Source organism: Scyliorhinus canicula, chromosome 20, assembly GCF_902713615.1.
Source record: "Scyliorhinus canicula chromosome 20, sScyCan1.1, whole genome shotgun sequence".
Classification (NCBI taxonomy): Eukaryota; Metazoa; Chordata; class Chondrichthyes; order Carcharhiniformes; family Scyliorhinidae; genus Scyliorhinus; species Scyliorhinus canicula.
The window spans coordinates 17074679-17090130 of record NC_052165.1 but is presented as its reverse complement, the minus strand read 5'-3'; the positions used below and the strand labels follow the sequence as shown (position 1 = coordinate 17090130).

General features: G+C 50.1%; 1 protein-coding gene across 5 annotated transcripts in view; it reads right to left on the bottom strand.

Moving 5' to 3' along the window:
* Positions 1-15452, bottom strand: part of grip1 (glutamate receptor interacting protein 1) — a 480409-nt gene that overhangs the window by 9978 nt on the left and 454979 nt on the right. For all 5 annotated transcript variants that reach the window (XM_038780539.1, XM_038780540.1, XM_038780538.1 and 2 more), the window contains 3 exons: positions 11907-12051; positions 10747-10886; positions 9943-10128 (listed from right to left, as the gene is read on the bottom strand). In XM_038780539.1, coding sequence (XP_038636467.1) covers positions 9943-10128; positions 10747-10886; positions 11907-12051 — 471 coding nt within the window. The remainder of the gene's footprint in view (positions 1-9942; positions 10129-10746; positions 10887-11906; positions 12052-15452) is intronic.

Below are 15452 nucleotides of genomic sequence, written 5' to 3'. Positions count from 1 at the left end.
CCTGGGCTGGGATTCGAACCTGGGACCTCAGTGCCGTGAGGCAGAGTGCTAACGTCTGTGCCACCAAGCTGTCCTTCAGTCTGCAGAGATAACTGCCGGGATTCTCCAATCCCGCGGCCAAGTTCTGACGCCGGCGTGAAAAGCGCCGTGAGCCACTCCGGTGTCACCGGGCTTCAAGTGGCAGGTATTCACCCCTTCCTAGGGGCTAGTACGGCGCCAGAGTGGGGTCCGCAACTCCGGCGCCCGAAAGCCGGTGTGCCACAGCTGGCGCACGGCCGGTGCAAGTCCACACATGCGCGGCGATCCCACCGTGCCCGAGAATCAGCGGGCCGGTGGGCCGTGATTCTCGTGCCCACCCGCCGATTCTCTGACTGGGCGCAGGGTCGGAGAATCCCGGCCAACTTTTTTTTAATAGTTTGGGGAGATTAGACCATTACAAGGTAGAGCCATGGAAGCTGTGGAGAGAGGCAGTTTTGGAGAAAAGACTTTTGGAAGTTAAGTCTGATCTGACTTAACTTGGCTTGGGTCACCGACCACAGATAAAGGCAGTTTTCTTTCCCAGTCGGACAGTGGGGGGGGGGGGAAAATGAGTAATAATATTTTGAAAGCAGAGCATTCTTATCTGGGGCTGGATTCTCCGACCCCCCGCCGTGTCGGAGAATCGCCGGGAGGCGGCGTCCCCACCCCCGCCGTCTCCTGAAGACTCCGGTACCAGAGATTCGGCGGGGGCGGGAATCGCGCCGCGTCTAATGGCGGGCCCTTCCCCCCCGTCGATTCTCCGGCCTGCGATGGGCCGAAATCCCACTGCTGTCATGCCGGTCCTGCCGGCGGGAATCAAAACACATCCCTTACCGGTGGGACTGGCGACGCGGGCGGGCTTTGGGGTCCTGAGGGGGGCGCAGGGCGATCTGGCCCCGAGGGGTGCCCCTACGGTGGCCTGGCCCGCGATCGGGGCTCACCGATCGGCGGGTGGGCCTGTGCCGTGGGGGCAGTCTTTTCCTTCCGCGTTGGCCATAGCCTTCACGATGGCGGACGCGGAAGTGACCCCCTCCGCTGCGCATGCGTGGGGATGACGTCAGCAGCAGCTGATGCTCTGGGACATGCACGGACTTCCGCTGGCCAGCGACGTCCCTTCGGCCCTGGCTGACGTGGCGCCAAAGGCCTTTCCTACCGGCCGGCGGGGCGCCAGCCACTCCGGCGCGGGCCTAGCCCCTCAAGGTTAGGGCTTGGCCCCTAAAGGTGCGGAGAAATCCGCACCTTTGGGGCGGCCCGACACCGGAGTGGTTTCACGACACTCCATCACGCCGGGACCCCCCGCCTCGCCGGGTAGGGGAGAATCCCAGCCCTGAAGACAAGGAAGAGACTGAAACAACCGAGTTGAAGCAGTTATTTGAAGAGATTCAGCCAGAATCTGAAGGGGTTCTAATAAGGATGGCATGGTGGTTAGCACTGTTGCTTCACAACGCCAGGGTCACAATTCGATTCCCGGCTTGGGTCACTGTCTGTTTGGAGTCTGCATGATCTCCCCATGTCTGCGTGGGTTTCCTCCTACAAGTACTGAAAGATGTGCTGTTCGATGATTTGGACATTCTGAATTCACCTTCAGTGTACCTGAACAGGTGCCGCAGTGTGGCGACTAGGAGCTGTTCACAGTAACTTCATTGGAGTGTTAATGTAAGCCTACTTGTGACAATAATAAAGATTATTATTAAGAACCAGAATTTGTTGTGTACCACAAATATTACTCTATGCTCTGCTAACTCTAAGATGGATTGAGAGCTGTAGCTTTCTTTTCTTGTTTACTGGGAAATTGTTGGATTAAGGGGTCATTGTAAACTGTTCTTTTCCGGGTGTGAAGTTAGAAGTTTAATATTATATTTATAATAAAGGTTTTAGAAATACCAAAGCCCTATTTTTTCATGCAATCATTCGTGGAGTGAATTATTATTTTTTAAAAAATATTTTTATTCTCCTTTTTCACAATTTTTCTCCCGAATTTACACCCAACAACAATCAATAACCAACAACAAATATCTCAAACCCCATAACAGTAACAATGATCCCATCCTCCCACCATGCCCAGGCATCAGCCCGCATGTTAACATAAACAAATGACAAAGAGAAAAAAAAAAGGAATCAGGGATTACCCATAGCCATCTTCAACATACACAGCCCCCCCCCCCCCCCCCCAACTAATGTTCGATGTTATCCAGTTCTTGAAAGTGCATAATAAATAGTGCCCATGACTTGTAGAACCCCTCTGAGCTTCCCCTCAGTTCGAACTTAACCTTCAAGGGTCAAGTATTCCAACAGGTCCCCTCGCCACACCAGGGCACAGGGTGGAGAGGCCGCTCTCCATCCCAACAGGATCCGCCTTCGGGCGATCAACGAGGCGAAAGCTGGTACGACACCCCGAATATGGCCTCCCGTGGACCCGGGTCCAGCTTCACATGCACCACCTTGGAAATTACCCTAAACACTTCCTTCCAGTACTCCCCCAGCTTTGGACAGGACCAAAACATATGAACGTGATTAGCGCCCCCCCCCCCCCCCCCCCCCCCTCCACAACGCTCACACACATCTGGAGGCATTCACCCTCCGGAGCACCTCACACCAGACCCCCTCCTCTATAACCTCTCCCAACTCTTCCTCCCACTTCGCTTTGATCCCCTCCAGTGGTGCCTTATCCTTTTCCAACATAGCTCCGTATACCGCTGACACTGTCTCCTTCTGCAGTCCCCTTGTCGCCAGCACCTCCTCCAACAACATGGAGGCTGGTTCCTCCGGGAAGCTCTGTATCTCCTTCCTGGCAAAGTCCCGAACCTGCATATACCTAAACACTTCTCCCTGCTCCAGCCCATACTTCACTTCCAGCTCCCTCAATCCTGCAAATCGACCCTGAGGAAACAAATCTTTTAGAGTCTTAATCCCCTTCTCTTCCCATTTCCGAAAGCTTCCGTCCCACCTCCCTGGCTAAATCTGTGGTTCCCCCAGCTCTGCATTTCCCTCGACCCTGCCCCCAACCTGAAGTGTTGCCGAAACTGCCTCCAGATTTTCAATGAAGCTATTATTCCAGACTCCCTGAGTATTTCCCCGGAGCTATCGGGAGCGGGGCCATTGCTAGTGCCTTCAGCCCCGACCCCCTGCACAAACTCTCCTCCATCCTGACCCACTGGGAATCAACCCCTCTGACCCAGCTCCGCACCTTCTCCACATTCGCCACCCAGTAGTAGTACATCGGGTTCGGGAGAACCAAACCCCCTGCCTGCCTTCCCCTCTGTAGCAGCACCTTTCTCACTCTGGCCACCTTCCTTCCCCATATAAACGAGGTAACTCTTCCCTCAATCTCCCTGAAAAAAGACTTTGGCAGGAAAATCGGTAGGCATTGAAAAATAAACAGAAATCGCGGCAACACATTCATTTTAACCGCCTGTACCTGACCTGCCAGTGACAGAGGGAGACCATCCCACCTTGCCAGATCGGCTTTCACTCTCCCCACCAAACTAGTGATGTTGTATCTGCGAAGCCTTCCCCACTCCCGGGCAACCTGCACCCCCAAATACCTAAAGTGAGTCCCTGCCCTACCATCCCTGCCCCCACCCCCGGTTGAGACCGCAAAATACTCACCCTTGTCCAAGTTCAGCTTGTACCCAGAGAAAGACCCAAATACCTGCAGCAACTCCAATATTCCTCCCATTGACGCACTCGGCTCCGACACATACAGCAGCAAGTTGTCGGCACACAAGGACACCCTATCCTCTATCCCACCCCTCACTATTCCTTTCCATGCTCCCGAACTTCTTAATGCGATGGCCAATGGCTCAATCGCAAGCGCAAACAGCAGGGGGGACATAGGACATCCCTGCCTCGTCCCACAGTGGAGAGAGAAGTATCTCGAACTGATATTGTTCGTGCAGACACTCGCCTTTGGCTCCTTATATAATAACTTTACCCAGTAAAATCTTGGTCCAATCCCAAACCGTTCCAGCACTGCCATCAGGTACTCTCATTCCACCCGATCAAACGCCTTCTCGGCATCCAATGCCACCACCTCTGTTTCCTTCCCTTCCGCCGGTGCCATAACGACGTTCAAAACCCTCCTAATATTCGAAAACAGCTGCCTCCCTTTCACGAACCCCGTCTGATCCTCACCTATCATCTTCGAGAGGCACTCCTCCAGCCTACCCGCCAGTACCTTTGCCAATACCTTTGCGTCCACATTAAGAAGTGATATGGGCCTATACGACCCACATTCCGTCGGATCCTTATCCTTTTTAAGCAACAGTGAAATCGATGCCTGCCCTAAGGTTTGCGGCAGCACTCCCTTCCCTATCGCATCTTCAAACATCCCCACCATCAGGGGTGCCAACTTATCCTTAAATTTTTTTATAATATTCCACCGGAAACCCATCCGGCCCTGCCACCTTCCCCAACTGCATCTTCCCAATCGCGCCTTTTATCTCCTGCTCCAGTATTGCTCCTCCTAATGTAGCCTTGTCTCCCTCCCCTAGCCTCGGGTACTCCAAGTGGAGTGAATTATTGAGCGGGATTCTCTCCTACCCGGCCGGGGGTGCCGGCGGCGGTCCCAGCACCGAGGGGTGGTGTAAACCACTCCTGCGTCGGGCCACCAGGAAGGTGTGGAATCCTCCGCACCTTCAGGGGCTAGGCCCGCGCTGGCGGGATTGGTGCCGTGCCAACTGCCGCGGAAGGTGCTTGGCAACGCGCCAACCGGTGGCGAAGGGCCTCCGCCGGTGCGGCACAGTTGGCGCATGCGGGGGAGGGCTAATCTATGCTGGCGTCATCCCAGCGCATGCGCAGTGGGGAGTTTGTCTCCGCACCGGCCATGGCAGAGGTCCACAGCAGCCGGTGCGGAGGGAAAGAGTGCCCCCACGGCACAGGCCTGCCCACGGATCAGTGGGCCCCAATCGTGGGCCAGGCCCCTTGAGGGCACCCTCCGGGGCCAGACCCCCCCCCCCCCAAGGCCGCACGCAGAGAATGCCGCCCATTCTTTCCTAATATGTCTTAAAGTAAACTAAAATCTTGGGGTTTTGGTCCAGCATTCTAGCCACTGTTGGGGTCTGGTCTAGAATTGTAATAAATCTCTGTTACAAAAGCATGACTAAAAGCTAAGCTTTGAAACTAATATACAGAGATGATTACCTCTAAAATCAATGTTCTTCAACAGAAAAGGGTACAGAAGTCCCATCACCACATAAAACGCAGGTACACCATCCTCATGTACCAGTCTCTCCTTCTGAATCCCAAATTACATTGCCATCTGTCTCAGAACCCGCATTCCCCAATCTCCCTCTCCTTTTTAAAAAATAAATTTAGAGCATCCAATTATATTTCCAATTAAGGGGCAATTTAGCGTGGCCAATCAACCTACCCTGCACATCTTTTTGGGTAGTGGGGGTGAGACCCACGCAGAAACGGGGAGAATGTGAAAACTTCACACGGACAGTGACCCAGGGCCGGGATTGAACCTGGGACCTCGGCGCCAGGAGGCAGCAGTGCTAACCACTGCCCCACCGTGCCGCCCCAATCTCCTAATCCTTCATTCCCGTGTCTCCTTCTGTTCCCAACACCTGCACTCTCAAGCTTCCCATTGCAATAATGCCACCCCCTATTCCAGTAGGATTGTCAAGACAATCTCGTCTCCCAGCTGATTCCTGACTCCACAGCCCTGCTGATTGTTACACATCAGCGTGGCTCTGTGGTATTGTCATGTGATGTCACTGAAGCTGGAAACCTCTCGAGTGACGTCACAGAGCCAGTCGTTTTGGGGAGGTGCACTGTGGTGCGATGCTCAAATGGCTGATTCCCCAAGCTCCTGGGAGCAGTGCTCTTTAGGGGTAAGGGGGGTCCAGGGGCGCTGGGATCCCTGATGCCAGGAGCTCAAAATTTGCTAATGCATGTCAGTGCACGGGCTTTCCTTGGCTGACTTGGTAACACACTGCAATAAATATCTCCAATTAACTATTGCTGAACTTGGCTGTAAACTGTTGATCGTGCTGTCTTGTATTAGCCTTCAAGAGAAGATGGGCCGTTTCTGTTTTTACAAAAACATTGAGAAAAAGGGACGAAGAGGGAGTTTTCTGCATTGTAAAATTAACCAAGACATTTAATGCTACACTGCTTTGGGAGCCGTGGTAAACCTGTTATGTTACACAATGCCTCTCTTGGTTACTCGCTGATTACATTGGGAAGCTAAATTCCCAGTTTAATATCATGGTTTTGGAAACAATACATTAGCACTGGTTGAGTGACCAGCAAACCCCTCTACCCATTTCTGTGGTGATATATATTAGACATCTCATGTAATTCCATCTATTTTCAATCACCAGTGTAAGTATCACAAAGAGACAGAAGGCTTCTGGATACTGAATAATCTATTGCCAATTACCAGGCACATCACAAACTAATCACTGTACATTGCAGGCAAGGGGCAAGCTCAAATTAGATGTACATTTGAGTCACTTCTGATTTTAAAAAATTTGATTTTAAAGTGCTAATTTGAGTATCTGGTGTCAAAACATCTTCCTGAGTGGATGCATGTCACATTTCTGTTATTGCATTTTTGTACTTTTCCTTTGGATACAGGAGTGGAATGATTCACAGGCTAATTATTTGTCTGACAGAGATGATATGAACACTTTCTATAGCCGCACCATCTTTATACCAACTGATGAGGTTGCTGGTCCTCTAAGGCAATGGTCCCCAAAGCACATATGATGGCTTGGGTCAACAGACGCAAGTGTCCTAGGGGATGTCAACCCAGAATTGAGAGGCAGAGCTTGCCAGGACTGTCGAAAGCAGGGTTTGAACCCTCAATCTTCTGACTCCGAAACAAATGCTATCACCAAGCCTGGAACCAAGAGCAAGAGGCCATTCAGCCCTTAGATCTTGCTTCATCAGTTAGTAAAATCAAGACTAATGTTCTATCTCAAAGTCACCGGACGGGATTCTCCGATCCTGGGGCTAAGTGTTGACGGTGTCGTAAACGCCGGAGCGTTTTGCGACGGCGTCATTTGGCCCCTAGGATCAGCGATCCTGCGCCGCACAGAGGGCCAGAACGGCACTGGAGAGCCTCACACTGCTCCAGCTGCCGATACGGGCGTCAGCACGGCTGGTGCATGTTTGCGCATGCGCCCCACAGCCGGCGCGGGTTTGCGCAAGTGCGTGGGCTGCCGTCTCCGCGCCGGCCCCAACGCAACATGGTGGAGACCTCCAGAGGCCCGGTGCAGAGGAACATAGGCCCCCACCAGGATAAGCCTGACTGCTGAACGGTAGGCCCCAATCGCGGGCCAGGCCACCGTGGAGGCTCCCCCCCCCTCCGCTGGAGTCGGATTTCCCCCCCGTCCTCTCCTCTCCCCTGTAAATTCCGTATGGATACAGGTTATGGGCCTGTTAACTGTTTCAATGTGACCAACACATCTCTGGCAATGGCTTCTTCTTCCAGTCATCACAGGAATACCAATAGTTTCCATATTGGGAGCCCATTCATTAATTTACATTTTCTCGCCCGTAGTGTATTTTTTAATGGTGTTAAGCCGGATTTTTCAGAAACTTTCTCAAAATAAGTTGATCGAAGGGAGAGGAAAAGAGGTGACCCTCAATTTATGGAATCGTGTCCATATAGGAGCCGAAAAAGGAGAAACCGAAAGATGAGTGAAAGCAAGAATCAGAGGTCATCGAGCTCAATGGCAACGAGACAAAGCGTGTCCAGCTCACTGGTCGATGGAGCAATGGATCGAGCACCTGGATGAGAAGTTCGCCCGGCATCGCAAGGAGTGTACAGTAGATGTAACCCAGATGATAGCCTCGATTAAGGAGGTGGTTGACCGTGTGGAGGAGAAAATGACGACCCAGGGACAGGAGATTCTAACGTTGCAGGAGCTGGCGACTGAACGAGAGGAGGAGTCCACAGCAATGGCTTTGGCAATTAGCATACTGCAGGACAGTCAGAAACGGCTGCTGGATAAAGTAGAAGACTTGGAGAATCGGTCTCGCAGGCAAAATATCGAATCGCCGAGCTGCCAGAGGGAAAGGAGGGATCAGATGCGGGAGCGTATGTGGGGAAGATGGTGTAGGAGATGGTCGGGGCCGATGTGTTTGACAAGCTGCTGGAGGTGGACTGGGCGTACAGGGCGCTCGTACATAAGCCCCAGGATCGTGAGCCCCCCCGAGGGCCATGGTGGCTACATCGATTCCTCGACGAGGAGCGTGTCATGAAGTAGGCCAGGCAGACAAAACGATACATGTGGGAAGAATCAGAGATCTTGTTTAAAATTTCGGTCTTTTCATTCTGTGAGTTAAGTTGCGATGTTGGGGTAGAAAAGGGTTTTGGTGTTTTTTTTTCTTTCCTCTCTTCTTGGGTAATTTGATTTTGATTTATTGCTTTACGTACTGGATCACAGAGGGAAGAACTTTTAAGATGCGATGGGGTGTTTTAGTTTCTGCAAGGAGGATGGTTGATTCTTGCATGCATAATTTAGCTTAAGCTGCTTGAAGCTTCTTCTTTTGTGTTAGATTCTGTGTGAAGATGATAGGACTGATAAGAATCGGTTAAAGGGGGAGGGGTTTGCCTCGTTGCCTGCGTGTTGGGGGATGGTATGTTTGCTTTTTGGGATTGTTGTTACTGTGTTAAGTGCTTGCGTTATTGATAGGTGTGATAGAATCTGGCAGTCGGCAGGCTTTTTGACACCAGAGGGTGGGAGATGCTGAGCTAGCTGGACATCTGGTTCACGGGAGCAAAGTGGGGGAGAGCTGAGAAAAGGCGGAAGGGGGGAGAGGGGGGGGGGGGGGGGGGGGGGAGGGAGTACTGCTGATGGGTAAGGGATAGTTAGGAGAATGGAGATCAGATGGCGGCGGCCGCCGAAGGGCGGGTCAAGTGAGGTGAGGAACACAGGCTAGGAGCTGGCATAGGAAAGGTCATGGTTGACCGACAGGGCGGGGGCCAAAGGCAACCCCCCCCCCCCCCCCCCCCCCCCCGCGACCAGACTGGATATATGGAATGCTCATGGACTGAACGGGCCAGTTAAGAGAGCTCGTGTGTTCGCACACCTGCGACAGTTAAAAGCGGATGTGGCTATGTTACAGGAGACACACGAGGTTGGGAGACCAAATTAGTTTAAAGAAGGGGTGGGTCAGGCAAGTGTTTCATTCGGGACTGGACTTTAAAACAAGGGGGTTGGCTATCCTGATAAATAAAAGGGTGACATTCGAGGTGGGGAGGTTAGAGGTAGACCCGGGAGGCAGATTTATATGGTTAGCGCGAAGCTCGAGAGAATGGCAGTGGTGCTGGTGAATATACATGCCCCAAACTGGGATGATGTCGCCTTTATCAGGAAGGTGCTGGGGAAGATCGCACTGGCTGATCATGGGGGTGACTTTAATACGGTCCTGAACCCGAGGTTAGACTGGTCGAGTGCTAGGTTGGGAAAGCTATGAGCAATGGCAAAGGAACTGCGGGGGTTCATGGAGTGCATGGGAGGGGTGGATCCGTGGAGATTTGAGAGACCAAGGAGCAGGGAATATTCATTCTACTCCCATGTACATAAGGCGTACTCCAGGATAGATTTCTTCATGCTGGATAAAACACAGTTAGCAGGGGCTGAGGACACTGAATACTCAGCAATTGTGGTCTCAGATCATGCACCACACTGGATAGACCTATGGGCAGACACGGCAATGTCCCATTGCCAGAGATTGATCATGTACATTGATATCGGAATATCACTACAATGATCTGGCTCATTGTGAAGCTGCTCGATCAAATTTACAGCTCTTATCAGTACATCTGGCTAAGACCTTTCGCAAGGCCTCTCCGTTTAGTGTGTCAAAGACAATTAAGCATGGGCAATAAATGCTGGCCTTCCCCGTGATGTCAACACCCAATGAATAAATAAAAGAAAGAAATAGTTTAAATTCAACTGTTACCTTGACTTCCATAACCTGTGTCTATGCCTGACCCATCCCAGGATTCCACGGCGCTATCCACACTGGGAATAGTAGCAGAGTACATCTCACAAAACTTGGCTGGCTTTTGCACAGTGGGAATCTCATCTTCCGCATCGCTCAATTCGCTCAGTTGGCCAGAGACAGATGATTTTTTAGGACTGGACACTGTTAAAAACAAAGACCACCAAACATTGTATCTGAAAATCAAAAACTATAATTTACAAAAAAAAAATCAATACTGAATTCTGCACCTTGTCAAAACAATGTCAGATGTCGTGCCTTTTAATTTAGGTTTAAATCCAGCCACAAATTATGAAGTGAAGCCTCCCCCTTTACTTGGAATTACAGACAAACACCAAACTGTCTCTCATTTGTGAGGCAGCTTCGTACAAGAATGCAGAAAATGCTAATAATTCTGACATAAATCAGGCCACTATTCTTGTAATGTTGGTCATTCATGAAAGTGTCATGGATTTGCCTCGTTCCAGCAGTAACACCAATTTAACAGGATGTTAACGGGATGCAATATGCCCAGCAACAGATAGAAATCTGCCCAACAACAGCAGGCGCCAGCCCACAAAAGGCAGGGTGGGACGCATCAGCCCCAGAGCCAGTGTTCCAAATTGGTGTATCCCCCCCCCCCCCCCCCCCCCTCCCCACCCCTCGCAGCTAACATCACAGTGGCTAGTGACAAAAGCAATCCATATTTCCAAAACTAAAATAGCAGCTTCAGCATCAAGCAATTCAAGAAGCAAATATGAATGGAGCAAGTTAAGTGCTCACCATCGAGTTGTTTTTTAATCTTTAGCGTGACAGTCTCTCCTGCCATCTGCAAAAGATGAATAGCTTCACTTAGTGGTTTACCCTTCAAGCTGCTGCTGTTTATAGCCAAGATTCTGTCTCCAATATGGATGGCACCGGTCCTGCAACATAAGACATAAAGCTTCGATTTAAGTTTTTAAAAAAAAAGTACCGAGCTGCTGAAACAGATGGCAGGAACAATCTTTGGAGTTATATATAATTTTATGGGCATGTTCTGTGATAGCTTCATGCATTTTGAGTCTGATTTATCACAGTTTTATTGGGCATAAAATTAACAAGGCCAGAATGACAATCAAATTCTGCGACAAGAAATAGTTTCCACACGAATGACGTTCCTGATAAGAAATGTAAATCATTCTTTCCAAACTACAGAGGGTTTTAAAAGAAGGGTGGGGAATACCAAGTGTCTTTAATAGACTCTCTTCCTCTCCTGATAGATTCTGGCTGACCTGTTGTGTTTTCCAGTGTCCTCTGTTCTTGTTTCAGATTCCAGTATTTACAGTATTTTGCTCATGTTAATAGACTCAGATGGACTTATGTGTAAACAATTTGCTCAGCATGTTAGAAATGCTCATCACTTTCTCGGAATATCTTAATGTGTGTTATTTTCAAACCACGCAAAAATCTAATGAATCTCCCATCCATTAACTGAGCTATTTTCTCCATCTTATTAAACCATTAAAAGAAAATGTATTGTCTGCAAAAACAAGGTATTACGCTGGGGACACAGCAGTCACATATTCGTACGCTACATATCTGGATGAGTCAGCAGGCACATACAGTTAGAGGCCAAATGTATATTTAGATTTTACATTTCCAAATGAGTCATTGGTTATACAGGGTTGCAAGGCACTCCCAAATTAATGGACATGTAAACAGATAGTTATTAAGTTGCAAAGCTCTAGCTATATAACTTCACATTCTACTGTCCAACTCAGGGAATTGCCTGCGAACTTGCGTTCTGCCTATTTTTAGTGAGCAAGAGTAGCCAGAGCTGACATGCCCTCACATTCTCCCATTCCCCATGGTAAGTGGTCAGCTGTGAACTAGGGTTCTCAGACTTGGCTGAGGTAACCGATTGGGAGAGTTGTGCATTATTTGGGACAAGGACTCGATATTACCTTTCAGCCAAACCTCCTTTTGTTAGACTGGAGATGATGATTGGATCGAAAGGCTCTTCAGTACCAGATATGGTGATTCCTAATGGACCACCGTAACGTTTTAACTCCACGGTATAAATGATTGCCCCAGAACTCTCTTGTTCATCTGGAATGTAAATCAGAAGGTATAATAGCTTTTGTACAAAAGTAGCAGCTGGACTGTTGAAAGGAAGGAATTTACCAGTTTGCAATCCAAACCAGGAGTATGAGAAAATGGAGAATCCCATTCACACTGTTAATCCAGCTGGCATGTGACAAATTCTTTCACTTAATCTGGAAACTCTTTTGCATCATTAATAAAAAAAAAGGCCTAGCACTGAAGTTCTTGTTTCTCAGTTAACGTCAGATTACATAAAGCCAAACAAAGGATTGTTTCTTCTGTGATTCAGACATGCAAACAGTTTGCATGATTTTACATTGCTTCCTCTCCGCGACCAGAGACAAAATACAGTCCATCAGCAATAATGCAAACTGTACACTTTATTATTTCAAAAGAATATCTATTGATATGAACTAAGCAATGTAAAGACAAATTAGAAGGTTGTACTAATTAAGCTGATGTAAGCAGCTCTGAATTAAGCTGCACTGGAAAGAAATGGAAGATGATGTGGTGAAACCATCATGCTACTATTTAGAAGGAAGGATTGGCAGCTCTCATCGATTTAAGCCAGGTCTGGTTAAAATTTAATCAGATTGAATTAAGCCACCTACAACTGTTATTTCAGCTTTAATTTATGCCAAATGGAAGCAAAAATAAGTTAAATTCCATTATATGTAGCTTTTATCAAGATTCAATTCCCACCTCGCCCCCTTCTTTCTTTTCTCTGGTTTTTCACCTGGACCTCAATGGTGGCCAAAGTTATCCGGCACAGTCAATAGAAGACACACTTCAAGGCACATGATGGCCATGATTATTCAGCATGGCAGCACAGAGGTTAGTACTGCTGTCTCACAACGCCAGGAATCCGGGTTCAACTTCAGCGATGGGTCACCACCTGTGTGGAGTTTGTACGTTCGCCCAGTGTCTGCGTGGGTTTCCTCCGGGTACTCCGGTTTCCTCCCACAGTCCACAAATGTGTAGGTTATGGTGGATTAGCCAAGCTAAATTGTCCCTTAGTGTCCAACAGGTTAGATGGGTTATTAGATTAAGGGGGTAGGGGCATGGGCTTAGTTAAAGTGCTCTTTGAGAGGGACAGTGTAGACTCGATGGCCCGAATGGTCTACTTCTGCACTTGAGTATTCTAAGATTATCTTTTTTTAAATAAATTTAGAATGCCCAATTCATTTTTTCCAATTAAGGGGCAATTTAGTGTGGCCAATCCACACACCCTGCACATCTTCGGGTTGTGGGGGCGAAACCCACGCAAACACGGAAAAATGTGCAAACTCCGCACGGATAGTGACCCAGAGCCGGGGTCGAACCTGGGACCTCGGCGCTGTGAGACAGCAGGGCTAACCCACTGTGCCACCATGCTGCCCATTCTAAGATTATCTAAATTCTCCTCACCCCCGGTCAGCTGGTGGTGCTGCCTGGGCATTTTGGCAGTGCCAAGCTGGCATTTTTCCCACAGTGGGGATTGGTCCCGGGGGGGAGGGGGGGGGGGCAGGTGTTGCCCTGTATGGCTGCAAGAGGGTGCGGGGGGAGGGGGCAGAAGACTCCTATATAGGTGAGTTGGGGCTTTGGGAGTTACAAGATTGGGACGCCATTTTAAAATAGCATCCCGATCTTCTTCTGCACTGAGGGGTTCCGGCGAGCGAAGCTCCCGACTGCAGAAATTGGAACTAAGTGCGGCCTCATCGGGAAGCTCCCCGCTGAGGGCCTGAATCTACCCGAGTGGGAACAGAGTGCTGTTCAATAGCGTGGGGCATTTCGGCACTCTGAGTGCCGGGCAGCACGCGGCTAAACACACTCATTCTGGGACTCTATCCCATTTGGGTAGATCACGTCCTAATTTGTTTTTCATTCGCTCACTTCATAAACCAATTTAATTTTGATTTATACTGCCCAATTCTTTTTTTTCCAATTAATGGCCAATTTAGAGTGGCCAATTCACCTATCCTGCACATCTTTAGGTTGTGGGGGGTGAGACGCACACAGACACGGAGAGAACGTGCAAACTCCACACGGTCAGTGTTTTGATGGATTTTGGGGTGACTTGGGCCTGATTTTAAATGGGGAAGTGGAAGCACAGCACTCCTGCCTCAAAGCAGACAATCGCATAAACTGAGCTCATTACCATCAAAATTCCTGATGTCCTGCCCAACACTCAATCAGGTCCACTGGCCGGGATTCTTCAAAATCCCGGCCGTGCTGACGCTGGAGCAAACACAACGTTCACGCCGACGTCAACGGACCTCTTGGCCCAGCGATTCAGTGGGCCGCAGGGGACCAGGGCGGCGCCGATATGCGGCCCTGCACTGCCGGCACGGGTCCATACATGTGCGTGGGGGCCGTCTCCATTGCCGGTGCCGCGCAACATGGCGGACCCACACAGCGGGCCCGCGCGGAAGGAGGTAGGCTCCCCCCCCAGATCGCGCGCGCCCGCCGATCGGTTGCCCCCGATCGCGGGCCTGGCCGTCATGCAGGTCCCCCCCCCCGGAGTCTGGGTGGTACCAGGTTGGAAGCACGGCGGTGGAATGCGGCGGGAACCCGACTGGTCGACTGCGGAGAATCGCATCCCGGCGTCGGAGCAGCATGGCGGGAATTTCCGGCGTCACCGACAGAGTCACCGTCTCTGACTGGCAGACAGATACGAATCTGGTGGCAGCAGATCAGAATGGGGGAGCCACTGAGTCTGAAGGTGATCAGCATTGGGGGGAGCAAGGGGAAGGGGACAAATCAATCTCTCCTAAAGCAATGCCATGTCGTGTTTTTCTTAAATGCAATTTCCATTATAGTGGAGATTTAAAAACAAAATTCCAATGAAGGGGAAATTTAACCTGGCCAATCCAACTACCCTACACATCTTTGGGCTGTGGGGTGAGACCACGCAGTCACAGGGAGAATGTGCAAACTCCACATGGACAGTGACCCGGGGCCGGGATTGAACCCGGGTCCTTGGCGCTGTTTGGCAACAGTGCTGACCACTGTACCACTGTGTCGCCCTTACTGTAGTGGAGTTACAAGAACTGTGCACACTGTGCCTGGGTGGCACCAGCAGTGCCAGAGGGCCACCCTGCCCAGAGGGCAAGCATCTGGGAGCCTCCTGGGCGACCCCCACAGGTGTCGTTCCGTCTGGCCGCCGTTTGTGAGGACCAGCACTGAATGGCGCTCACCCGAGATTTCCGAGATGAAGGGGTTACATCCCACGCCTTGGGTAGATCACTTGAATGAGCTTTCTCACTCCAATATACAGATTTGCTAAAAGTGATCCACACACAATGGGCAAGATTTAGATGGCATTAGATTTTGCAAGGTGGGGCAAGCCGTATAGATCTCGGGTGAGGGATCACCTGGCATCTACCGACTGCATCACACCGAGCTGCCTTTCAGATTTCATAGAATTT